Source organism: Ambystoma mexicanum, chromosome 12, assembly GCF_040938575.1.
Source record: "Ambystoma mexicanum isolate Mex_15411 chromosome 12, UKY_AmexF1_1, whole genome shotgun sequence".
NCBI lineage: Eukaryota > Metazoa > Chordata > Amphibia > Caudata > Ambystomatidae > Ambystoma > Ambystoma mexicanum.
The window spans coordinates 294,084,466-294,111,326 of record NC_090936.1 but is presented as its reverse complement, the minus strand read 5'-3'; the positions used below and the strand labels follow the sequence as shown (position 1 = coordinate 294,111,326).

Genomic DNA, 26,861 nt, shown 5'->3' with positions numbered 1-26,861 from the left:
CGGTTCATCGGCCAGGGTAGTTTCGGGCCACCTATTCCGGATCTCCTGCACTATCCTGTGATATGTCATATATTGACCCCTGTGCAATCCCGACCCTGCCTCTAATTCTTCGAACTCCAAAATGGTCCCATCCTGCCAAATATCTCCCATGGTGACCAACCCCACTGACTCCCAGTATATCCGGATGGTTACTCTGAGCTGTCCATCTCCCTTCGCCAGTGCAACCAATGGGAACTGCGACACACACGGCAAAGGGTTACCCATCATCCTGCAGGCCCGTTTCCACATGTTCCATCCCAAAGCTAGCATTCTAGGCCGCTCCTTCATGCATGCATTAGTCACCCAGATCACCTCTCGCAGATAGAACGGGGAGCAATCCCTCCCAAACAGCCTGTGTTCAGGCGTCTCGTCGTCAGAGAGCCACCTGGACACATATTGTAGCTGCGCTGCCACATAATAGGCCTCAAAGTTCGGCAGTTTGACTCCGCCCTTCTCGTAGAAGTTCTGCAGCTTCCACAGTGCAACTCTGTTGCGCGTGCCGTGCCACAGGAATTCTCTGCAAATACTATGTAGCCTCACAAAAAACTTCCCAGGAATCATGTAAGGGATGTTGTTAAAACAATGCAGAAGCCTGGGCAGTACCACCATTTTAAGCATAGCTCCCCGACCCATCATCGCCAGTGGCAATCTTTCCCAGAACCTCATGCATTTTTTGATCTTCCCCACAGCAAGTTCAGTGTTATGCTTGTGCTCTTCCACAATCGTGTGATACACGTCAATTCCCAAGTATCTAAAGGATCTCGTTGCCCACGGGATCTGCAACACTGGCAACCTGTCTACCGGAGTCCCCACATAGCCCCCTAGCGGAAATAGAATGGATTTCTGGGGGTTTACCGCTATACCGGACAACCAGGCATACCTCCCCATCACCTCTAAGACAAACTGCAAGTTTTCTTCTGGGTATCTTAGGTATAACAGCATATCATCTGCATACAGGGATATAAGGTGACACTCTCCTCTTACATCGACGCCGACCAGGTCATATTGCTGCCGGAGGTAAATCGCTAAGGGTTCTAGGGCCAGGATGTACAACATTGGGGACCAGGGGCACCCCTGCCTAGTGCCTCTGCACAACTGCCATCTCTCTGACACCACTGCACCCGTGCGGACCCTGGCTAGTGGAGCACTGTATAACATCTCGGCCCACCTAACGTAACCTGGTCCCATCCCGTACCATCTCAGAGCCGCCAGCAACCAAGGCCACCGAACAGAGTCGAACGCTTTAACCGCGTCCAATGCCACTATTGCCATTTCGCCGTCATCACTACAACCCCACTCGACCACCCTGTGAAGGCGTCTGTGGTTGTGAGTAATGTTCCTATTAGGGACATAGCCCGTCTGGTCAGGGTGGATCAACTTGCCGATCACTCTACGCATTCTAGTGGCCAGGACAGCTGTCAGGATCTTGCTATCTTGGTTCAGCATCGACAGGGGCCTGTAGGAGCCACAATCATGTCCCGGTTTATTTGGCTTGGGGAGCGGTATTATAATCGCCTCCCTAAGTGACTCCGGCAACCGTCCCATCTCGTACGCTTCGTTGAGCATTTCCAGCATGGGCGGAAGCACTTCCTCCGCATACACTTTATAAAATTCACTGGGGAACCCATCTGCCCCTGGGGCCTTGCTAGTGGGCAACTGTCTCACAATCTCCTTCAGCTCTTCCAGGGTGATTGGAGCATCCAGCTCCTCTCGCTCCTCATCGCTGACCTTAGGCAAGCCTATATCTTCCAGTACTTCGTCTATTTCCTCCTGGCTGCCCCCTTCGCAGTCTTCATATAAGACCTTATAGTATTCCACGAATGCCCTGTTCACGCCTTCTTGGGTGTCTACCTCCTCCCCCCTTTCATTGGTTACCAATCTGATCGGGGATCGTGGGGTCTCACTCTTGTACAGCCAAGCTAAGAGTCGGCCCGTTTTATCTCCCCCCGCATGCACTCTCTCGATATACTTTCTATAGTTCAAATTACAGAGCCTATCCCAATGTTCCGCACACTCCTGTTGCAATTTGGAGACCGCCTCCGCATCTGTCCCCCCACCTTTCAACTCCTCTTCCAGCTCAGTCTCAGCTCTATGCAGATCCGCCAGGACTCCCCCCATCAATCCCTTAGACTTCGCAATGGCGATCCCCCGCATTACGACCTTAAAGGCCTCCCATAAGGTGCCAGCCGACTTAACGCTCCCTTTATTCACCTCAAAATAAGCAGATATCTCCTCCCTCATATCCTCTCTGAAGGCAGGGTCCTTGAGCGCCTCCGCCCTGAGGCGCCATGTTGGTATACGCGCTCGTGGGGAATACAGCTGCCATCGCATGACCAGGGGCGAGTGGTCAGAGAGGACTCTCGCCCTGTAGTCTATATGTTCGCACTCCGCGACTATGTCTGGCGTAGCGAAAAAGTAATCAAGCCTCGTGTGCAGTAGATGCGGAGCCGAATAGTGTGAGTATTGCCTCACGCCCGGGTGTTTCGCTCTCCACACATCTACCAGGCCAAAATCCGCCAGCAGCGTCTGCAATACCTTAGCCGCCGGGCTGGGCTTAGTCATCTTGTCATCCGACCTATCCTCCCTGGGATTCAACACACAATTAAAGTCGCCACCCCATATCACCGTTCCCCCCATCCCGACACTGAGCTTGGTGCACAGCGTCCTAAAAAATGTCGCCGTTTCCTGGTTAGGCGCGTATGTGTTTACAATGCACACTACTTTGTTCTCTACCAGCCCCCTCACCATAACCAACCTCCCATCCTCCTCTACAACCTCCTCAATTAGCTTAAATGGGACGTGTGGCGCCACCCACACCAGCACTCCTCTGGCATAGGCGGAGTACGTTGATCCTACCACTGTTCCTTTCCACTTCCTCCCTACCAGCTCCAGTTTCTCTCGCTTTAGGTGTGTCTCCTGTAGCAGGGCTACGTCTATCTTCTGCCTCTTAAGATACAACATGACTTTATTTCGCTTAAGATAACTGTTAAGCCCTCTAACGTTCCACGTTAATATCCTGAGGTCTCCCATGGCCTATCAGTAGTTTCTTCCCCCCGTCCGAGGCAATCCCTCCCCACTTTGCGAACACCCAATCCCGGTTTCACCCCCAGGCTCATACAAAAACTAAAACACCCCCCCAAACCCCTACCCCAAACAACTGCCCAGCTCCATCCCTGGATCTCAGGCATCCCTGTGTTCGGTCCTCCTTGGAAAACCCAAATAGAGAACCCGACAGGGTGTCACCCCACTAACAGTGACTAAACTAAACACAAAAAAAGGGGGTGAAAAGAGCGGCTTCAGGAGGCTCCTCTACTTCGCAACCATGTCCGTGCTTACGGACCACGTTTCATAACCATTGACACGCACATGTTCTCCAGCGAGTTCAGTGACTATATTCAAGTCTCAATGTTCGTGACCCGACCGGGCCTACAGCGTTACTTATCTCGTCTTTTATTTTCCGACGGCCGTCTGAACATCTGACTCCTGAGGGCAGTTTTGTGCATCCAACCACTCCATAGCATCCTCCGGGGTGACAAAGAACAGCAGCTTGCCCTGAAAGAAGACCTTCAGTTTGGCCGGATAGAGCAACATGTATTTAAGCCCCGCTTCCCGCAATCTCCTCTTCACCGATCCAAAGTTCATACGACTGCGCTGTACCTGCAGGGTGTAATCGGGATAGGCAGTTATATTCGCCGCTCCTCGTTGTATTGTGCCTCCCTTGCGGAAGTGTTCAAGGATCCTTTCTCGATCCCGGTAATTGAGGATCTTGGCTATCACTGGCCTGGGCGGGTTTCCCGGCGGCGGCTTCCTAGTTAAGGCCCTGTGCGCTCTCTCAACCGCAAAACCCTGCGACAGAGTGCCTCCCGTGATCTCCTGCAGTAACATGTTTTCAATAAATTCCGTTGGATTATGGCCCTCGGTTCCCTCCGGTAGGCCCACAATACGAATGTTGTTCCTCCGGGCGCGTCCTTCTGCCTCCTCCGCCCTACTCTCCAGATTGCCCACGCGTTGCACCAGGGCATGGAGTTCGCGCTTATGCACAGCGCAGTCCGCCGCGGCAGGGCCCATTTCTTTCTCTAAAGTCTCCGTGCGCTCAGCCAGAGTACGCACGTCCTGCCTTAGGAGGTTCACGTCCTCCTGTACTGCCCCAACCTGGAGTTCCATTGCGGTCTTCAGTTCAGCCACAGCGAGCTGGAGCTTGGTCTCCCAGGTCTCTTTCAGGTCTGCGATGGCAGCGAGGACTTCATGGTTCGCACCCCCGGCGGCCATTTCCTTGGCTTGCGTTTTGTCTTTGTTTTTGGCTCCGTCTGGGCCGGGAGGCGTCTTAGCGTATTCGTCGAGCGTGGGCTGCTTGGTCTTCGTTCTCAGGGGCTTGTTTGACATGTCTCCCGTCCTACTATCCCTGCTCGGATCCAGGGCAGGGTGTCACAGTGCGCTCTTCGGGTGCCCCATCATTATCGCCACGTCTCTGACACAAAGTTCCTTTGTCCTCCGGCTCACCCGGCCATCAGGCTAAGCCAGGTCGCGTCTCGCCCTTTGAAGCGCACTTTGGGCCACGAAGGGCCCGGGGCTCAGTTCCAGGTCACACCGCACACTCCAGTTACAAAGTGTCTTCGGCCAGGCCCTGCTCCCTTCCCAGGTCCGCGCCGTCGGCCTCGCAGGACTGGGTGTCTTTAATGACCACGATGCACCCGAGTCATGCACCTTCCCCACCACCACGCTCCAGTGCAACCGTCAGGCGCCCAGATCAATCACTCCTTTGTTCCTTCGTTAGGCGGCGGCGGCCATTTTCTCGTTCATCGCACTCTCGCCTCCAGATCTTCTTTTAGCTTCTTGTTGCGCTCTCACAGTGCAGGCCCGTATCGAAACGTGTCCACACGTTCACCTGAGATTCCTGTACGCAGTCATATCAGTCTCAGCCAAATTACATCGGTCCTTGCACGGTTTTCCGTCGGATAATGTACGGATCTGCGGGAGCCCCCGTACAGACACGTCCTTTCACATGGCTTCCTAGCCACGCCCCCCTCATGAGTTTCTAGTTCTTCAAAAAAGACCTTAAGTTTGAGCTTTCTTACAAATTTATACAGTTCAATCTTGGTGTCAAATAATGTCGTGCTATATGTAGGCACGAAACTCAAACCCTTCTGGAGGGTATCTTCTTCAGTTTTGTTCAAAGTTCTGTGGGATATGTTAATTACTAAGTTTTCCTTAGTTGCAGTCTCGTTTGGAGTTTGTTTCTAGGATTTCCTCCTCTCCCTGCAGGTTCTTTTGGGTGAGCGCCTAAAAAAGCCGAAGTTGAAGGTGTTTGTGTGGATGGACTGGTCGTACGGTTGGAGCCATCCGTTGTTTGTTCCGAGGGGACGTCAGCGTCCCTTTGTGCCTCTGAGTCTGAGCTGGATGTATTATCTGGTGGATATTTATAAAGTTCTTTCAGAGCTACTGGTCCATATTTATCCATCCACGTGTATGCCTCTTCATTAATATAGTCATAGGTATCTTGTTTGAATTTTTTAACTTTCTTTTGTTATAGCTCAGTCTTGTAGTCTTCGAGTTTGGTGTTGATATCTGCTAGAATAATGTTGTATTCTTCCTTGCCTAGCGAGCCAACCAGTTCTTTTTTCAATATCTTGGATTTCAGTATTCAGGGTAGTCATATTTTTGGATAACTCTTGAATGGTTAATAGAATCAGGTCCAAGGAACATTTGTTCAAAATAGCTTCCCACTTGCATACAAACTCTTTACTTTCTTTGCATAGAGTGGGATGGAGTTATATGCGCAGACCTCTTGGAATGTGTTGGTTCTTAAAATAGCGACCTAATGTGATCGCATGTAGTTCCCTGTTGATTTCTTTGCGTATCAAGTATTCTAACTGTTTAATGTGTTTGGCTGAGTCTTTAGTTGTGGTTGCATGTGTGCCAATAGATGTTTCGCTAATCAATTCGAGAATTGCCGTCGCCTCCTCTGTTGAGAACCCTAGGGTTTCTGCGCATTTAGATGAAAGACCTTCAATGTCTTCAAAGGACATGTTGATTTCAAAATTAGTAAAAAAGTTAATTAGTAACTTTGCCCTGAACATTTTTGATAAACTATTATCCTTTGAAACACAACAAGGACTCTCATTATTTGGAAACTTGCCATGTCCCGTTTATGTATTAAGCTTCATCAATTTTGAAGATTTCTCTAATAATTTCACAACCCATGTTGGGTATAATGGAGAGCGGCTGTGTGACTGGGTTTGTAATCTAGTCTCCGTCCTCACATGTTTTTTGAGTCAGGATGTCTCCAGACTCATCACAGCCAGCTCCTGTAAAACTTTTTGACTAATTGCGAATCAGAGATTTTTATTTTTGCATACGAATTACTAGATTTGAAGTGACTTTACCCTGTGGTGCCCACTTATTCTCTTCTTGTTCCTAAAGGCTGAAAGAGGCACTAAAAGGCAAAGGCAAGAAATGCGGGTCGGGCTTGGGGTGCAGCTAACATACCACAGCTAGTGAAGCTGAAACTCTTTGGACTTATGTCCAGTGATAGTTAGGGCCAAAGTCCCATTCTAAGAGAATCAGATAGCAACAGCAGAAAGGCAGGCTAGCCAGAAGCCATAGTCTGGATTCTGGTGGAACTGGCAATCCCGCCAGAGATAGTAAATAAGACTTGCAGTAAGAAACCAAGTAAGAACAAAAATAGAGAAGGGTAGTCCTGGGCTGAAACCCACCAAAGAAATTAAGTCACATTGTCTCATTGTGAAACAGCGCCACGGTGGAAGCGTGTGCGATCCTGGGACACAATTTAATCGGACTAGCAAACCAGAATGGCTCTCTGGAGAATTCTGAGCCGGACAAACATTCCTCTCACTTGTTTTGTTCCCCTTAAATACTCACATTCTTTTATGGAGATGTATCTTTGCTTGGTTCTAGGATTGTGTTCCCTCTGTTTTGAAACAGCCGTTCAGTTCTCACCTGCAGTAATTAAATGGATTGAGTCCTTTCTATCAAACCGATCCATGAGGGTCTTTTCCAACACATCAGCGGCCCCTCCTAGCTTAGTGACATATGGGGTACCACAAGGCTCCTGCGTGTCCCCTACCTTGTACAATGCTTTTACTAAGCTTCTATTTGACAAACTTGACAAAATGGGTATCACGTATACAAATTATGCGGATGATATTGAAATACTTATACCAATCACAGGATGTTAGGATACCGACACAAAACATCTCAACACAATCTACCTCGCAATCCAGGCTTGGATGGCACAAAATGAACTATGCCTCAACGACGAAAAGACAGAGCTAATTCTAATTGGTAATAAAGCTAAATTAAACAACCTCCCACAACAATACAAATCTTTCAACATTGATGGCAAAACACCATCACGGTCACAAATGAAATAAAAACGCTAGGGGTCTACATTGACTCGGCCCTTACCTTAAACAGACAGGTGAATGCCATTGTCTCATCTTCAGCTTATACTTCTAAATTAATTGGAGCTAGTAGACCATTCCCATCACCGGACACCAGCATCACCTTAGCCAGAGCCTTGATACTATCTAGGATAGATTATTGCAATTCCCTCTTTGTGGGCACCAGTAACAGAAACATCAGAAAATTGCAAATTGTACAAAATGCCATCAGAGCGACACTAAACTTACGTAAGAACAAACATATCTCGACCACTAGACGAAATATCCACTGGATCCCAGTCCAAGAGAGGATCAATTTCAAAATCCTCACCTTGACATAGAAATGCCTCGCCAATAATGCACCTGCCTACCTCAGCAACCTGATCAGCAAAACTCAGTCCAATAGACCAATACGCTCCCCTTATGCCAACCTCATTGTTACGCCTAGATATGCAGGCGGCTCAAGCTTCCCTGTAGTAGCAGCTAAATTGTGGAACACTCTCCGCACACACCTGAGAAATGACACCTCCCTAGGGTCCTTCCGCAAAATACTAAAAACTCACCTATTCAGCCCAGAGACCAAACAATAACTACTAACACCTATCTGCAATGTCATGACTGTCGGCTAATGCAACTCCATGTACTTTTCTGCGTTTGAGCAAATTATGATCTCATTCAAATGCTTAACTGTAACTGACCAATGCAATTGCATCGATGATATACAAACTGTAACTAAGTGTGTAACCATGTTCTTAAAGCTACAGCCTTAGATGCCCATGGGCTATGTGCGCTTTATAAATGTACCTATAAATAAATAAACCATGTGTTTAACCCTTACACAATTATCCAGACATCTGTTTGTCCCTCAGTCTGTGACAATATACAAAAACATCCCTACCATTCTAGTATTTTAGTTTATTGGAAGCAAATGTGGTTCTTATGAGTATAATATTTGCAACCAGCAGTTTTTGTAAAGTATTTATTTTTCTCCCAATAGGTTGTGTCGCTTGAAAAAGAAAGCACAAGCAGAAGCAAACGCCACTGCTATCAGCAACCTGCTGCCTTTCATGGAGTATGAACTACACACCCAACTAATGAACAAACTGAAGCTTAAAGCCATGAATGCACTTTTTGGGCTTAGAGTTCAGATCACCGTGGGTGAAACCATGCTGATGGGCTTAGCAGTACGTAACTAGCTTTCGTTTGCCGTTGTTGTGATTGATATATTTCGTTTTGACTGATTTTTATATTATTTTTCACTATCAAAGTTAATTCATGAGACAGCTGTATATGAAAGGGTGTTTTTGCAGTTCATTGAAGATTAACGTTGACCCTAAAACACCTTAATCAGAATTCTCAACACAAAGATACCCACAGTAATCATCTTGAAATGGATTTTGTATTTATATATACAGGCAATTCTGGTGCCTTTTATAAGAGTAGGCGCTCATTAGTAACTGACTAGTTGATTTTAGGGAATACAAGGCACTGTGGTGAACCAGGAGGAGGACTCTGACAATTGTGAGTCATGATTAAAGGCTTTTATGAAAAGGAAAAGGAATCAAACGCCTAATTGAGATGCCAAGAGGCCTTGTGATGATTTAGAGCACTACTGCCCTTACCTGAAGAGCGTCTTTCCATTTCAACTGCAGGTGCTGCACTCTGGGGATCACTAAATAAGCAAAATTCAAACAGAAGTGTGGTGCCCCTATTATGCCATTCATGGGCACCTGGGTTCACAGAGAGATAAGGGGGGTAGTGTACCGTGATTTGGGATTCAGGTTTTGGGCCATTCACCTTACAAAGTGGACCACGCCATCTCTAAACAGAGTCTTGTAAGATCATTTGTCAAATGCAGTAGGCAATTCAGATGCATTAGGTATTGCCATGAAGCTGTGTACTGACTACTCAGAGGAAGCTAACCTGCACGCTCTGAAGGGCGGAGCCACTCCTGCATCTTTCCATGCTAGTATTACAATCTACAGCATCTGTCGGATGCTGTGTACTGTAGTTCCACCAAGCACTGCTTCCTAAATTTGAATGCTAGGGCTCAATCAGCAATGCGACAAGTTTTGGTATCTTAGAATGGGCACTGGGAATAACGAGGCTAGGCACACACCAGAGCTTCAGTTTAATCCAATAACGGGAAATTTACAAAAATGGGAAAATTGATAAAGGCCTCAGAAAAAGTTTCCTCCATTCTTCCCGCAAGTTTTACCTTACCCCAAAGCAAGTAAGTGTGTGTACTCAAAGTTCCAACTATTATTCAGTAAAAGGGTTTCATCAAGATAGGGATCTGATCCCCTTCTTCCATGACCAACCAATTAAGCCCTTCCCAGTAAAGCTTCCTTGGGAAGGCCCTGAATTCCCTTACTCAGTCCAATCCCTTTCAAAGGAAAGTCCCTCAGAGATCTATGCAATGTGAGAAATCTGAGGGCGTTCTCACATTTAACCCACTTAAGACCCCCCCCCCCCCCTCAGGTGACCAAGAGAAGGGTAAGACTGTCAGATTCTGGCCCCAAGAGTGTGGCTGCGAAGGGGTACTATTGGGATAGAGGGTCTTTGAAGAATGGAAGTGGAACGCCTGAAGATGAGATCTAGCATCCCCCTTTTCCTAATCCTGATCTATTCTACCTCCCCTCTACTATCATAGGATATTGTCACACATGTCCTATCCTACCCCCCAAAACCTTCAGTCGAACACTCACTCTGAGTGTAACGCTCACCTGGTATCCACGGGGACGTCACCCTGTTCTGACCTCTTACGACCTTGAACCCTTCCCTGGAGTCTACTCGACTGGAGACTGGGCCTGAAACACAGGATTGGTAGAGTTTAACTCCCTATTGTCTCTGTGTGCTTGAACCCCTTCTTCCCCGGTGTCCAACCCTTCCCTTTAATCCACAGCTCACCTTGTTTTCCTGGAAAGTGTGCTCTCCGCCCTGCTTTCAGCGCAGGGGCGCGTTGATTGATGCGGGCTCGTTGCTGCCTAGTTACTTCACTGGCAAGAGTCCGACAGGTAAGTATAATGAGTCTTTTGAACAGTTCTCTAACTTCGTTCCTTTCCTTCCTTAGATGATGGCCGGTGTCCGGGGATGGCGACGTGCTGCTGAGATGAGTAGCGCTGAAGGTGAGTGAGAGCGCGATGTGACCCTTTCGTATTTGTATTGAACTGAGTTGTTTTTCTGTGTCTTTTAGGTGCCGCAACGTTTTCAGCGTGGATGCCGGTTATGAAGAAGAAATGCGGTGAGTAAGCATGGTATGCGGCGCCTCTAGATGTTTCCATGCTAACCTGGAGTGTCTTTTCCCTCTTGCAGATGGATGAGAAGTTCCGGAAACAGCATTCCCCCAGAGCGGCTGGGATTCAGGTAAGCGTTTGAAGCTCGTACAGTCTTTAAAAATAAGTGAAGATTTGATGAATGCTTACTAATGCCTTTTTTCTGTTCTTTTCCCTTTTCCTTAGGAAGTGGCGTGCCGGGATGGGAATTAAACCGCCGAAGATGCCCACAGAACAGAAGAAGCGATGAATGATGGGCAGAAGCGCCGCAAGGTAAGGCTGTTCCTAACGGTGTTCTTGTTCTTGCAGGAGCTGAGCGCAGAAGAAAAATGCAGGCCTACTGGAGACCGATCCGAACACGGTGAGTGTCACGCTGCAGGTGCAGAAAACACAAAGCATGTTTCTCAGCCCGGGCGTGGCTTAGATAGTCTCTGGGTATCCCAGGTGTCTCTGGGCTGAACCACACCCACAAGACTAGACTGCACATGCAGTTCTGGGAACCGAAATATGTGGGGGCATCCATCTTGTCCCCATCAATGCACTACAAGTCCAATCCCCAATGTTATCCTATGGGAGTGAGTGTGTCTGGTGCCAAAAGCGCCAAGTCTGACTCCAAGTGGGTCTTTGGAGGGATGGAGAGGCCTTTGAGGGCCATGTAGGTGATCGTGGCCTGGCTCCAGCCTGACATCTTGGAGGGCTGGGGACATGAGGGGCAGGAATTATGACAGCACCCCCCACCCCCCCAAGGCGCCTCTCAAGGTGGCTCTTCTGTCTGGTCCTGGTTTGTTTGGATGGTTTTGATGAAATCGTCTAAGCAAGCAAGGTGCATGGATGTACTCACAAGGCTCCCATGTCCTGTCTGTGGACCATACCCCTTCCAGTCTACTAAGTAGTATAATTTGGATCTGACGTACTTTGAATCCAGGATGTCCTTGACTTCGATTTCTGGCTCCCCGGCGACTACTACTGGCTGCGGTGGCGTTGCTACCCGGGTCCCAGGTTGAACAGGTTTAAGGAGAGACACGTGTAACACAGGATGAATATGCATGTTTGACGGCAAAGCTAGTCTGACCGCCACAGGATTTATCACAGAGGTGACGGTGAATGGACCCAGGTATCTTGGACGGAAAGTTCGGGTTCCTTTAACGGACACGTGTTTAGACGCCAGCCAGACTTTGTCTCCCACTTGGTAGTTAGGGGCCTTTGCTCGGTGTTGATCAGAAAACTTCTTTTGGCGATTCTTAGCTTGAAGTAGGTGTTCAGCTGCCCTTTTAAAGGTTTGAGAAATGGTCGTGTGAAAGGTTTTGACTGCTGGCATTTCCAGGGTTGTAGGAACGTCAAACTCAGAAGTACGTGGGTGCCTGCCATACATGCTGGTGTGTAGGGAATTATTATAAGCATATTCAGCTATCCATAATAGGTCGAACCAGCTTGGTGTAACATGCAACGCAGATACTGCTCGAGCGTCTGATTTGTCCTCTGTTTGACCATCCGTTCGGGGATGGTGACTGGTGGATAGCCGGATGTCGATCTGCGCCATAGAGCAGCATTTTCTCTAGAAGTTAGATACGAATTGAGTACCTCAGTCTGAGACTAAAACTGAAGGAAACCCATGCAGCCGTACGATGCCTTCAAGAAATACCTTTGCCAGAGTGGAAGCATTTGGGAGCCCCTTAAGAGGAATGATAAGTGCCATTTTTGAAAATAGGTCCACAACCACAAGAATTGTGTTAAACCCTTGACTGGGTGGTAAGTCAGTAATAAAATCGAGGGACAACGTGTGCCAGGGTGCTGGTGGGATTTCCAGTGGTTGTAATAGCCCAGCCGGTTTCTGCTTGGATGACTTGTTTTGAGCACACACTCCACAAGATAGGATGAATTGGATAATGTCTTTACGCCACGTGGGCCACCAATACTTTCGTTTTACCTTGGCTAGGGTTTTAGCCATTCCGGGGTGGCCCAAAATCAAGGAATCATGATAACCGGACATGACTTGTTCTCGTAGTTCTTGGTTTGGTAAGAATAAACGATTCCTGAAGTAGGGCAACTGATCTTTTATCATGTAATGGTCTCCTTGTGCACTCCACGCTTATAATTGCTCCGGACTCATCAGGTTTTGGATTTCATGTAATTCTTTCTGAGATATGGTTGCTGTGATTCCTAGGAGCTTGTCACTCGGGATGATTGCTATTGGGTCAGGGGTCTGATACCCTTGCTCTTCCACCCCCATACGGGAAAGGGCATCGGCCTTCCCGTTTTTCACCCTTGGTCGAAATGTAATCACGTAGTCATATTCAGCAAAAAAAGAGCCCAACGTAGTTGTCCTGAGGATTGGGCCTTTGCTGTTTTTAGGTACTGGAGGTTCCGGTGGTCAGTTATTACGGTGATTGTGTGTCTGGCGCCCAAGAGGTAGTGCCGCCATGCCTTAAAGGCTGACTTAATGGCCAGGAGTTCTTTGTCTGTGATAGCGTAATTGAGTTCAGGGGGTGTGAATTTATGCGACCAGAAGGCAACAGGGTGTAACTGGCCCGTTTCGGGGTCCTTTTGTGAGAGGACGGCTCCCATAGCCATGCTTGAGGCGTCCGTTTCCACCAGGTATGGGAGATCAGGGTGAGGGTGGCGTAAGATTGGGGCAGATGTGAATCTTGCTTTGAGATTCTGGAAAGCTTCCTCAGCTTCTGTTGTCCACTGGAACTTTTTGTTGCTTTTCCTTAGCAATGACGTGATGGGATGCACGATTTGCGAAAATCCTGGGATGAACCGGCGGTAGAAGTTTGCAAAACCCAGCATACTTTGAACCCCCTTGAATGAATTTGGGGATGGCCAGTTCAGGATAGCATCTACCTTGTGTACATCCATTCGGATTCCATTCGTGCTGAGAATAAAGCCCAGGAATTCCACCTTAGTGACGTGGAATGAGCACTTTTCGAGCTTGTCGTAGAGCTGGTGTTGACAGAGTTTCTCCAATATGGATCGGACGTGTTTAACGTGGTCCTGCTTTGATGCGGAATATACTAGAATATCGTCGATGTACACTAGAGTACAGACATCAATCAATTTCTGGTAGGACATCGTTCATGAAGTATTGAAATGCTGCAGGCGCGTTCCAAAGGCCAAAGGGCATTACTTGATATTCGTACAAGCCGTATTTGGTGCGAAAAGCGGTTTTCCATTCGTCCCCCTGTTTTACGCGAACAAGGTGATATGCCCCCCTCAGGTCTAGTTTTGTGTAGATTTGGGCATCTTTGACTTGATCAAGCAATGCAGGGATCAGTGGCAGAGGGTAGTGGTTTTTTACGGTAATCTGGTTCAGTGCGCAATAGTCGATGCACGTTCTCAAGTCCCCCTCCTTTTTCGGTACGAAGAATAGAGGACTGGCTGCTGGAGACTTCGAGGGACGGATGAACCTGTTGGCCAGGTATTGGTCAAGATAGGCCTTCAGGTGCTGATTTTCTGGTTCCGTGAGTGCGTAAATTCGCCCACAAGGGATTTGTGCGCCGGGTATCAGGTCGATTTGGCAATCGTATGGTCTATGCGGTGGCAGGGTATTAGCCTGTTCTTTCTGAAAGACATCTTGAAAGTCCTGGCATTCACTTGGTAGGGTGCCGATTGCCACAATCGCAAGCGTAGAGCTTCTGCTGTCTATTGGTTGTTTCTCTTGGCGATAACATGTGTGGGCGCAAGTCTCGGGGAAAGTCCAATTCTTTTGCTCGCCAATTGATTCGAGGATTGTGAGCTACCAACCATGGCATTCCCAAAATCAACCGGAACTGTGGTGCCTTAACGAGGTCGAAAACGAAAGATTCTTGGTGTCCATCCTGGCACAGAAGGGCTAAAGCTGCAGTGCATTGGGATACTGGACCACAAGCTATTTCCGTGCCGTCGACAGTGGTAACAGTGTCGGTGGTTGATTTAGGGCGTAACAGAAGCCCCATCTTTGCCGCAAGATCCTGGTTGATGTAATTCCCAACTGCTCCACTGTCAATCTATGCTCTTACTGCGTGCATCCGAGATGGTTGTTGGTGATTGATCAAGACCACAGATAGTGCAAAATGGGAGGTCGGTGGTTCACTTTCTTCACTCGACAAGTGGACCCCTACAATTGCTGGGCTGGGGAGTTTTCTGATTCCTTGATGGTATCTTCCTTGTCCGTGGCCCCTACCGTCCTCCTCGGTGGCTACACAGGGCACTCTTTAAGGAAATGACTTGACCTTCCACAGTATAGACATAACTGCTGCTGTCTCCTTTTATCCCTTTCCGCTTTAGTCAAGGGGGATCTGACCCCCCCGATTTGCATTGGTTCTCCTGAACCTTCTGTTGTGCGGGCAATATTGTCCTTTGAACGCACATACATAGGGTGAGGGTCAGGTCTGGTTCGATCTGCTCTTCGGTCCTGCAACCTATGATCCAGTTGAACAACAAGGTCAATGAATTCTGAGCAGTCTTTCGGGGGGTTCACTACTTGTGCGAGAACATCCTTGAGCTCCCCCTGCAACCCCGGATGAAATAACGTGGTTCTCTTCTCCACTGGCCATTCTGCTTCAACTACAAGTCTATTGAACGTGGCTATGAATGTTAATAGGTCTTGATTCCCTTGGCGTAGAGACAGACGTTTGTTGTCTAATGCCTGCCCATGAGTACAACGGGCGAACCGCTTTTCCATCTCCTGCTGAAAGCCCCTGAAGTCATGCAGCAAAGGATGGTCTTGGGCCACAAAGGGTACAGACCAGTCTGCGGCGCTACCACTCAGGTAGGATAGCACAAAAGTGACCCGTGATTGGTCATTCGAAGGGCCCCTGGTCTACAAAGGAAGTGCAGGCGGCACTGGTTCATGAACGTTGCAAACCTCTTGGGATCCCCCGTAAATCGCTCGGTGGGGCCAAGGGAACTGCCCCAGGAATTGGCTGATGGTGCTGGCATCGAGGGCACGCTTCCCGGCAATGGTGCATGCCTTGCTTGTGACTGGAAAAGTTGCCGACTTAAATCATCAGTGCATTCTTTGGCTACTATCAGCTCTCTCCTCAGGGTGTTAGTCTCCTGCCTGGCTGCATGTACTTCGGAACGTAGCTGCCCCAAACATGTGGGCTAACTGGTCGGTTTCTGGCGTTTCCATGACACCCAGGTGGATTTTGATGTGAGGCTTTGTGTTCTGTAACGCTCACCTGGTATCCACGGGGACGTCACTCAGCCTGTTCTGACCTCTTACGACCTCAAACCCTTCCCTGGAGTCTACTCGACTGGAGATTGGGCCTGAAACACATGATTGGTAGAGTTTAACTCCCTATTGTCTCTGTGTGCTTGAACCCCCTCTTCCCCGGTGTCCAACTCTTCCCTTTGATCCACAGCTCACATTGTTTTCTTGGAAAGTGTGCTCTCCGTCCTGCTTTAAGCGCAGGGGCACGTTGATTGATGCGGGCTCGTTGCTGCCTAGTTACTTCACTGGCAAGAGTCCAACAGGTAAGTATAATGAGTCTTTTGAACAGTTCTCTAACTTCGTTCCTTTCCTTCCTTAGATGATGGCCGGCGTCCGGGGATGGCGACATGCTGCTGAGATGAGTAGCGCTGAAGGTGAGTGAGAGCGCGATGCGATCCTTTCGTATTTGTATTGAACTGAGTGTCTTTTAGGTGCCGTGACGTTTTCAGCGTGGATACCGATTATGAAGAAGAAATGCGGTGAGTAAGCGCGGTATGCAGCACTTCTAGATGTTTCCACGCTAACCTGGAGTGTCTTTTCCCTCTTGCAGATGGTTGAGAAATTCCGTAGACAGAGTTCCGCCAGATTTGCTGGGATTCAGGTAAGCGTTTGAAGCTCGTACAGTCTTTAAAATTAAGCGAAGATTTGCTGAATGCTTACTAATGCCTTTTTCTGTTCTTTTCCCTTTTCCTTAGGAAGCGGCGTGCCGGGATGGGAATGACACCGCCGAAGATGCCTGCAGAACAGAAGAAGCGATGAATGATGGGCAGAAGCACCGCAGAAGTAAGATGCAGGCCTACTGGAGACCGATCCGAACATGGTGAGTGTCACGCTGCAGGTGCAGAAAACACAAAGCATGTTTCTCAGCCTGGGCATGGCTCAAATAGTCTCTGGGTATCCCAGGTGTCTCTGGGCTGAACCACACCCAAAAGACTAGACTGCACATGCAGTTCTGGGAACCGAAATATGTGGGGGCATCCATCTTGTCCCCATCAATGAACTACAAGTCCAATCCCCAAGGTTATTTTATGGGAGTGAATGAGTCTGGTGCCACAAGTGCCAAGTCTGACTCCAAGTGGGTCTTTGGAGGGATGGAGAGGCCCTTGAGGGCCATGTAGGTGATTGTGGCCTGGCTCCAGTCTGATATCTTGGAGGGCTGGGGACATGAGGGGCAGGAATCATGACATAGAGCAAAGCAAGGGAATGTAAAACCCCTTTTTCTAACTGTCACACAGGCTTCTCCCGTCCCTTTAAAATCATAAACTACTGAGACCCAATATTTTCCTTCCCTTTTAACCTCATTTGCTGTGGGTACCAAAGTAGAAGAACTAGAACCACCTTCTTATCATAAGGCACACAATCTTCTTTTCCCCAAGTGTCACTCAAGTACTGCTACGAAGCAAAGGAAATCAAGTGGAGTACAGATTTTCTATGAGAAACACCACAATGGTACTGGGACGAAGAAGATGCAGATATAGGCACATCAACCTCTTCATAGGACAAGGCCGGCAGGGTCAGGCAATTGAAACCAACCATGCCCACCTGGGGCGAGGCCAGTGGTGCGATGGGAAAGACGTTAGTCTCTCCAGCTCCCGTGACCGCCAAACACATCCTGATTAAATAGCCTGAGTCCTGCATGCTAGAAAGGCATAAACACTCCGGACAGGTGGCGGACACCCCCGTGCCAAAGCGGGTTGAAGAGCAGCTTAAACCGTGGCCGTTCCACAGAGCTGTGGGCAAGAGGGAATCCAAACAGGTGCCGACCGGCCCGATTTCAAGATGGCCGCCTGGGGTTAACGCTGACTCTGCACCCAGGAAGCGGGGCTGCACTGCAGTGAGATCCGGCTCGCCGCCTGCCTGCTGACAGCACCGGAGGCGGGCGAAGCTCTGACCTGTGTGCAGTACTTGACCAGCCTGCCGGAAGAACTGCAAACCCTGGGAACCCCCGCTGAGGAAGTCACCCCAGGTCGGGCCGGCCGTGCTACGCGGCCCACGCCGGCGGAGGGAGGGCGCGCGCCTACCTGGTGGTGCAGTAGGAGTCGAGCCGGGAAATGCCGGCGGGTGAGTGAACGCGCGCCATCGACTGCACTTGCCCGATCGTGGGCCTGGAGGGTCAGTGGCGAGCTGGAATAAGTGTGCCCGCTAGCGGCTGGACGAGGCAGGGGCCCGGAGCACAGCAGCACACACTCCTTCGTTGGAGCGGGGCCTGGAGGCCAGCACCGTTGGAGCGTGGCAAAGGACACTGACGGTACCCCCTGAAGGGGTCAGCAGGAATAGTGCACTATGCGGAAGCAGCGGCCGCACAGCCTCCAGCCCGTGGGCGGGTCCTTGCCAGCCTGCTGAAAAGTTGTAAACCCGGCGCTCCTCCGTTGGCGAGAGACACCCTGGGCTGGGGAAGCACTGGACTACGAGAGCCCACCGGCAGCCAGATGCAGCAAGGGCCCTTAGCATAGTAGCACACTCACCGCCAAGGGAACGGGGCCTAGAGGCCTGCATCAAGTGACAGCCGAGGCGCGGTCCGCGTGCCGGGACGCCCAAGGTGCCTGCCGAGGGGAGATTCCAGGAGCGCTGAACCACACAAGATCAGCAGCCGCACGGCCGGGGGCGGGGGAACGGGTTCCCCGAGACGAAGCATGGCCTGGACTACAGCCCAAAAGCAGGCGGCCAGCACCGGAGGGCGGACGTGAGTAGCAGCCCCTCAGCCCTACCATCGCAACGGCCAGGGCAGCTGGCAAATGCTCCCGTGGGCAGGGGGAAGAAGACACAAAGCAGGCTGGCCTAGCAGGGAAGAAGCAGGCCCGACTGTGAGGCGGCAGTGGCCCTCTGTAACGGCCACCCAAACAGGCCACGAGTACACCAGCGAGACCCGGAAGCAGACAAACCCCCCGCAAGACCGTCACACGCTGCTTCACTCCGCAGATAGCAACTCTATGTGAGCTGCAGGGACAGAGGGCGACCGGACCGGACCGGTGGGACACACTGGTGCTGGACTGGGCAAGCAAGCCATAACCAGTCCCTACGCCACGGTAGGCTAGTATGTAACCACAGTAGCAACAATTTAGTCTGCAGTCCGGTTGCTGCACGGCGATCTTCGCGCAAAGCCCAGAACCACAAGATGCAGCAAGAAACATGGGGAAAGACAGATCTAAAAGACTGCCCACCCAAAGCAGTATGGATCAATACACTATTCCTCCTCCACAAGCTCCCGATCTCCACTCGCTATCCTTGGAGGAGGTGAAGGAAGACTGTACGATCTCCCTCAAGGGCGTGATGACCGCCATAACGGAATGCCGCACGTCAATGGAACAGAAAATGGACGGAATAAGCATGGACGTGTCCCTCCTCAGACAAGACCTCCAAAAACTAACGGCACGCACTGGAGAGGCTGAACAACGCATCTCTAACGCAGAAGATGGGATTCACAATATGAGACAACTACTCCAGAGCGTCACGTCCAAACTTAGGTGCTGGAGGATAGAATTGAGGACAGAGAGGAGAGATCTAGCCGTAACAATGTGTGAATACTTGGTATCCCCGAGAAAGCAGAAGGCGCCTGCATGGAACTGTTCCTGGAGCAGCTGCTCTCCGACCTGTTTGACCCAGACTCATTCTCCAAGTTCTTCTCTATAGAGCGAGCGCACAGAGTACCCACGGGCAGGCCTGCGCCTGGGGCTCCCCCACGCACAGTAATAGCAAAGTTTCTAAACTTCAGGGACTGAGACGCATTACTGCAACATGCACGCGCCAAGGGCACAATCACCTTCAATGGTTCCAGAATCTCCTTTTTCCCTGACTTTACTAGGGAAGTACAGAGGGCGAGACAATCCTTTGACCACCTCAAGAAGCAATTACAAGCAATGGGAGTGAAATATGGGCTGCTTTTCCCCGCGCAGCTAAAGATCTACCACAAGGGAACCACAGTCCACTTTAATGACCCCAAAGAGCATGTTGCTGGGCTGAACAACACATAGAAGGTGACTGGTCATCCTCACACGGCAGGAGAGGAAGGAATCGCAGACCACCGCCCGGCCAACAGCGTGCGCCCCGGCAACCTCCAGCACAAGACCCACTGGAAGACATAGGGGGATGACCCACGCCTAGGCCTCCAACCAGTGCCCTGACAGTCAGCAATAAGCACGAAAGGTACCACCTGAACCTTAGGTTGGGATTGTCTTATGTAAGTTGTCCAGTTGACAGCTGGTAGAGTTAATGTTTGGGCAACCGATGCTTCTAGTTGTGAGAAGTATAGGGTGGGTGGGGTTGGGATTGGGATTGTTGAGTTTAGTTAGGGAAAGGACCAGTCTAACACATACCATACCAAAGTCTAACAAGAGGGTTATAGCACAGGGACGCAAGGTTACCGGGTGCCTGGCATCGTCATCAGCAGCACACACTTTCTTAGCCACAGACAGACATGGCACCACGTAACACCAACACCAATACAGCCAGAACGCTGAAACTCATGACTTGGAACGTCAATGGCCTCGGCAATGCAATCAAACGCCGATTGGTGGGGCAATACCTGAACAGACACGCATCAGACGTAGCTTTTCTGTCTGAAACACACCTCGCAGGCACAGAGTGCTCCCTATTCAGATGCACAAACTATAGACTCGCAGTTCATGTAGGCTTCACAATGGGCTCAAGGGGTGTCATGATACTGATACACAAGCATCTCCCTTTTCACCTGAACACAGTAACCCAGGACACTGGAGGCAGATACATATACGCGACTGGCACACTCTGGGAGCACTCTATAACACTGCTAGCGATCTATGTACCTCCCACTTTATTGACGCCGCTGCTCACCGACATCTCCCCCCTGATTGCGGCAGACACCTCTAACATCACGTTAATAGGAGGGGACTCCAACGAAGTCATGGACACAGTTCGGGATCGCTCACACCTTCGTAATAGAAATCCCAGTGCACCCACCAAACTTGCCACATTCACGAATGCCAAGGGCCTGTGTGACGTATGGAGAGAACTCCACCCTAACGCCAGGGAATACTCCTTCCACTCGGGGGCCCATGCCTCGCTCTCCAGATTGGACTACTTCTTTCTCCCATCAACTGACCTACACAGGGCACACGAAGCATGCCTGTTCCCCAGAGGCATATCCGACCACTCCCCACTGGTGATGCAAATACATCCAGGCCGACTCCCCCGCCTAGCTGGCGCCTGAATAATTACTCCCTGGGCAATCCAGACCTGGTAGTCAAGCTCCAAGAGACAACGCAGACATATTTTGAGCTGAACACAGAGTCTGCATCAGACCCTGTGTCATTATGGGAGGCCTACAAAGCAGTACGGAGGGGTGAACTCATCTCTTGGACGACCGCACAGAGGAAACAATACCTACTCAAGGTACACAAAGCGAACAACGGGTAAAACAGGCAGAGATAGCGCACATAATCCAGGACACGCCCGACACAAACCGAGCCCTGCTTCTGGCACAAAAGCAGCTCCAGAACACTGCACTAGATAATGCCAGACACGCACATTCGACAATGCGGGCAAGAGTTTATGAAACAGGCGATAAAGCTGGGAAAATGCTAGCGTGGCTGGAACGCAAGGAGCAGGGACGCAGCCAGGTCCAGCAGCTACAGACAGGAGGCACAAGCCCGCTAGTGGCAGACCAGGACATAACGAGGGGTTTCGCAAATTATGATGCTGAACTGTACAAGTCACCCAACACCCCCGCACACTTCAATCATAGAGGAAATCAACTTCCCCACCTTGAACATAAAACAACAAGAATTGCTGGAGAGTGTCATAACGGAGGATGAGGTGTCGATTGCTATGTCTGGCCTCCAAGCTGGCAAGTCCCCAGGTCCAAACGGCTTCCCGATCCAGCTGTGGCGGAAAGTGGGAACCAACGTAATTGCTCCAAACCTACTTCAAATGTTCCAACACGCAAGAGAACAGGGCACCCTTTCCCCAGATCTGAGGGAAGCCACAATAATAGTACTACCCAAACCGGACAAACCCCCTGAAAACTGCAGTTCATACAGGCCCATTTCACTTATAAACAGCGAAACCAAAATACTTGCGAAGATCCTGGCAGACCGGCTGCAACAGGTCATCCCCTCCTTGGTCCACCCTGACCAATGCGGCTTCATGCCCGAGAGATCGACGCGCATGAATCTCTACAGACTGCACTCAGCACCAGAAAAAGCCGACCGCATACAGGGCCCGCTGGCTTTGAAAAGGCTTTTGATTCGGTGAGATGGGAGGCCATCTGGAACATAATGAGGCATATGGGTTTTGGCGCAAACTTTATCTGCTGGGTTCAACTACTATACGAATGTCCAATTGCCAGAACTAAAGTCAACGGCTGGCAATCAGACCCTTTTAGACTGGGCAGAGGGACGAGGCAGGGTTGCCCCCTGTCGGCCATGATTTTCCCAATTGCCATCGAACCACTGGCCATTCTTCTACAAAATACCCCACTCTGTGAGGGCTTCCGGTGGTCGGAAACATGGGAGGATAGAGTCTCCCTCTATGCGGATGACCTGCTCATCTACTTAAGACCCACGCAACTCCTGCTATAGTGTCACTCAATTGCTGAAAAGATACAGAGCCTTCAGCGGCCTACACGTGAACTGGTCGAAATCCATTCTATTTCCCATAGGAAGCGTAGCAGCCGCCTGTCCCGTGGACTGCCCCTACCAAATTGTTACTGATCAGTTCAAATACCTAGGGGTAAAAATCATGAAGCGCCTCACAGACTACACAGTTCTGAATCTACAACCAGTCGTGTCGAGATTCGCTGAAGACACTCGCCAATGGAACTCCCTGCCACTGACACTGATGGGCAGAGCATTCAAAATGATCGCCCTTCCCAAGTTTTTGTACGTCCTGCAAAATGCACCGCTGTACATCCCACACCAGGAATTCCTCAAAATAGACCGCATCCTCCGGAAGCTGCTTTGGAGTGGGGGGCCCCCGCAGATCGCTCTATCTACCCTTCAGAGATCCGTCTGGGAGGGGGGGGATCGGGCTGCCCAGGCTGCAAACTTACTATTTGGCCAGTCAGATGGCGGTGGTAAATGACATGCTCCATGGGGAAAGGAACCTGCTGCATATCAGTAGGTTTAACACTAACAGCAGAACAGCACCTCTGGAACTCCTGTAGTGCGGCCTGGGCCGCACATCAGCTCCTAACATGGAAACGCATATCACACGAATATGGGCGGAAGCACACCGTCACGTGGGCTGGGATTCGATACTGACGCTGCCCCAACCACTGTGGAACAACAGGCGTCCCCCCGAGTTACAGAAGCTGCCTAAATGGTCCGCTTGGGCCCAGCGTGGAATCACCAAAGTGGGGGACGTCATAAAAGAGGAGAAATTGGTCCCCTTTGAAACATTACGCTCTGAATTCGCCCTCCCAACCTCTGAAGGATACCACTATACGCAACTGAAACACACACTGCACGCCCACCAACAGATCATCAGTGACACGCTAGAGTGTACGACGCTAGAGCGCAACATAGTCCAGGACCAAATAAAAAGAAAAGTCACTTCAACCATGTATAACGTAATCACATCCTTTGCTACGCCCGAACTCGTCAGCCTGAAGGCCAGGTGGGAGCGAGACGTTGGCCCTCTACAACCAGAGGACTGGACGGAAGCGCTGATGTACCCCCAAGAGGCGACCATTTTGTCGAGGCTCCGACTGGTCCAACTTAAGATCCTACACCGTACCTACTATCCAAGGGCAGCACTTTTCAGATGGGGCAGGGCCTCTGACTCACGATGCATACGATGCAGGCGCGAGGAAGGAACCTTCTTCCACCTCATATGGGAATGCGACAATATACAGCAACTATGGCAGAAATGCTGTGACAAGCTGTCCAGAGTCGTGGGCAAGCCAATACAAAGGGGGCCAAAACATCTCCTGTTAGGGATCTCCGATGAATGTGATCTGACCCGCTATGAGAAACTACTCTGGTCAACCGCTACAGCGATACTGAGGAGGAACATTGCGCAGCTATGGGGATCGGAGAGAACACCTAGCTATGACCAATGCATCACGGATGTGGACATCTGTGTAACAATGGAACACAGGGTGTACGCGGCAAGGGGATGCCCCCAAAAAAGCGAATAAAATCTGGCAAAGATGGGAAGATGATAACTAAGTTCCGAAGCAATGTCATTAGAAATAGGAGCGTTAAAGGCGAGGAGATTATTGACTAACGAGCCCGATACACGGAAGCTATGTCCTGTGATCCCTCATCGAAGACTAGATGGTCCAGGGGGCAGAGGTCCCTTTCCCTTCTTCTTGTTTTTTGCCCCCTTTATTGTTTTACGCTCTGTTTTCCTTCCTCCCCCTGCAATGCACAGTGTTATTTGTAATGTTTATGCATGTTTGGAAAATCCAATAAAACATTTTTGATCAAAAAACCATGCCCACCTGCAGCCTTGCAAGTCTTCAGGGGAGTATAACAGAAACACAAACAATCAAAAAAGAGAGCGAGTTGGGAGAAGAGCTGAGGAGCCCTGGGCCAGCTGGAAGAAACAGGGACGCCAAGGGTCTGTGTGAGGAAGCATGGCTAATTAACCCTGTTTCCTTCAAAGAAGAGAAGTCCAAAGTGCGAGGCCGGGAGGCGTGCTGATCCCTTGTAACATTAGTAAAGTGAAATGTTCATTCCCCTGGGCCAGGACAGGAGCCGAGGAGTATCTGAGGGACAGGTGTGGAGTCCCTGACCTCAGATAACATAGACGTTAATCAAAGAATGAAAAAAACACCACCAGTGAATAAAGCGCAGTGAGAGCCCGGTGTGTATTGAAGTAAGCAAGCAAGATACAACGTTGCAGTCCATAACGCGTAAGACTGGAGACGCATCGGGTCAGATGGACAAATGGAAATACAAGGATACATAGTGGCTGAGTGGTCGCGTGTATGATTACACGTTCTCCAAAGACTGTGTAAAGAAAGGAAGTGTCTGCAAAGAGGGGAGCTGTACGTGGACACAAAATTGAGCCAAATAGAGCTCCTAAAAATAGGGTGCTGCGTGAGAGATGATGTGGGGGCAAAATTCACAAAACTGATAGAAAAGTATTGACAACAAAGTATGTTGGAAAGGCATTGGAGTGGCTACCAGGCGGGAGATTGTTCCAGTCTGGCCGCAGATGCCCCAGAATAAGGAAAGAAAAAGCAATGGGGTAGCCACCAGGCGGGAGATTGATTCAGGCTGGCCGCAGAGACCCCAGAATAAGCATTGTGTTGGAAAAGCATTGGGATGGGCCCCAGGCGGGAGATTGATCCAGGTTGGCCGCAGAGACCCTAGGAAAAGTGAACTATTAAAGACAATGCACCTGGTTGCGCGACCTGTAATGGGTGGACAGTGCGGTCTGACAACTGCGCCCAACCAGGAGACCCCAATTGAAAGCAAGGAGCTACATGATCTAATAAATGAAATACAATTAAACAAGTTGAACAGAGGTAACCACAATGGTCTAAGCTTGAGCGAGGGAAGCCTAAAAGACTCATTGAATTGCATGAATTGCTGGCTTGGTTGGTTTTCTTGTGCCAATTACCAACTTATACTATTGCGCCCTGGTGCTCAGTGATTGTTTTAAGATGGCCGCCCAGGTCTATAATTGGGCCTCCTTGCCTACCATGCCTGGCCCCCCCATTGGCTGCCGGATTCCCCTTTAAACCACTGGGAGCACCAGCAGGTAGAAGCCGGCCCCCAACAAAGGCCCTGTCTGTGCCTGTCAGTGCCTGGCCGGACTTCCGGGCCCTACTCTCTTACCACCGAAGCCAAATATGCTCCATCATGTAGGATACTCCTTCCACGCTCTTCTGGACTGTGGCATCCCACCTCTGCCATTACGTGAGTACTGTCTGTTGCTTGGTGGCTGTTTTGCCTCTACTTGACTCACTCCCTCTGCCTCTCCAGTCATTCATATTGCAGATGTCCCCTAGTGTACAGTGAAACTTCACTCTGTTTTCACTCCCTGAACTACATCTCCACTGACGCCATCTCTGTACTGCTGTGCTGCAATTCCTGTGTCATCCTGCATTTATGTGTCTGAAAGTGTAAAAATCGAATATAGGTGTGCCTTCATACTGCATAATATGTGTCTGTTACTGTAAAAATCAAATTTAGGTGTGCCTTCATCCTGCATTATATGTGGCTGTTAGTCTAAAAATCGAATTTAGGTGTGCCTTCATCCTGCATTATATGTGTCTGTTCGTGTAAAATTTGAATTTAGGTGTGCCATTTTATTTTGTACTCTTAACACCCACTTGGCCAACTGTGTATCAGGTTCAGAACTGTGCATTGCAGCACACACACACCCACCCACCCCCATCTTGCTTTCTCTCTGCCTTTCACTTCCTCCTCTCCCCAATCTACTCCAACTGCTACACCATCACCTTCCCTCCCTCTCTCATAGAATCTGGATGGAAAAAGCAAAAAAAAGACATCCTTGCTGCAAACCCTGGCCTCCCAATTGCAGACAGGTATGCCAGTGCATCCTCAAGAGAAATCTTCACTTATATCCTTTTCTCTGTCCCATCTCCTGACCTATTGACTTCTCACCTCACTGCCACTCTCCCACCTTACTCTTCCACATCCATTAATGGCGGCACCACGTGCGAAGTCCTCCTTGCGGGCTTCCTCTCATCCCACTGCTGCATCATTGTTCATCCCACAGGCAAAGTCCCCATTCAAGGCCTTCAGGGCAATCTCCTTCTCTTTGACCGGTACCTGCCTTCTCTCATCAATTCCCTCCCTTCCCTGCCTCTCCTCCTTCTACCCCCTCTGCTCCACCACCTCTGACGGAAGCCCCACGCCGACACTCCACCTCAAAAAACCTTCAAAGGCAGCGATCGTCTCCACCTGGCGACCCTCAACTCATGCTCAGCCATCAAACACTCTGCTGACATCTGCCTTCTCCTTGAAGACACTTACCTGGACATACTTGCACTCACTGAAA

At 49.9% G+C, this 26,861-nt stretch overlaps 1 protein-coding gene across 7 annotated transcripts in view; it reads left to right on the top strand.

The window, feature by feature from the left end:
• The window catches only part of C2CD5 (C2 calcium dependent domain containing 5), a 2,654,621-nt gene that overhangs the window by 1,076,726 nt on the left and 1,551,034 nt on the right, over positions 1-26,861 (top strand). For all 7 annotated transcript variants that reach the window (XM_069628452.1, XM_069628454.1, XM_069628457.1 and 4 more), the window contains one exon: positions 8,437-8,623. In XM_069628452.1, coding sequence (XP_069484553.1) covers positions 8,437-8,623 — 187 coding nt within the window. The remainder of the gene's footprint in view (positions 1-8,436; positions 8,624-26,861) is intronic.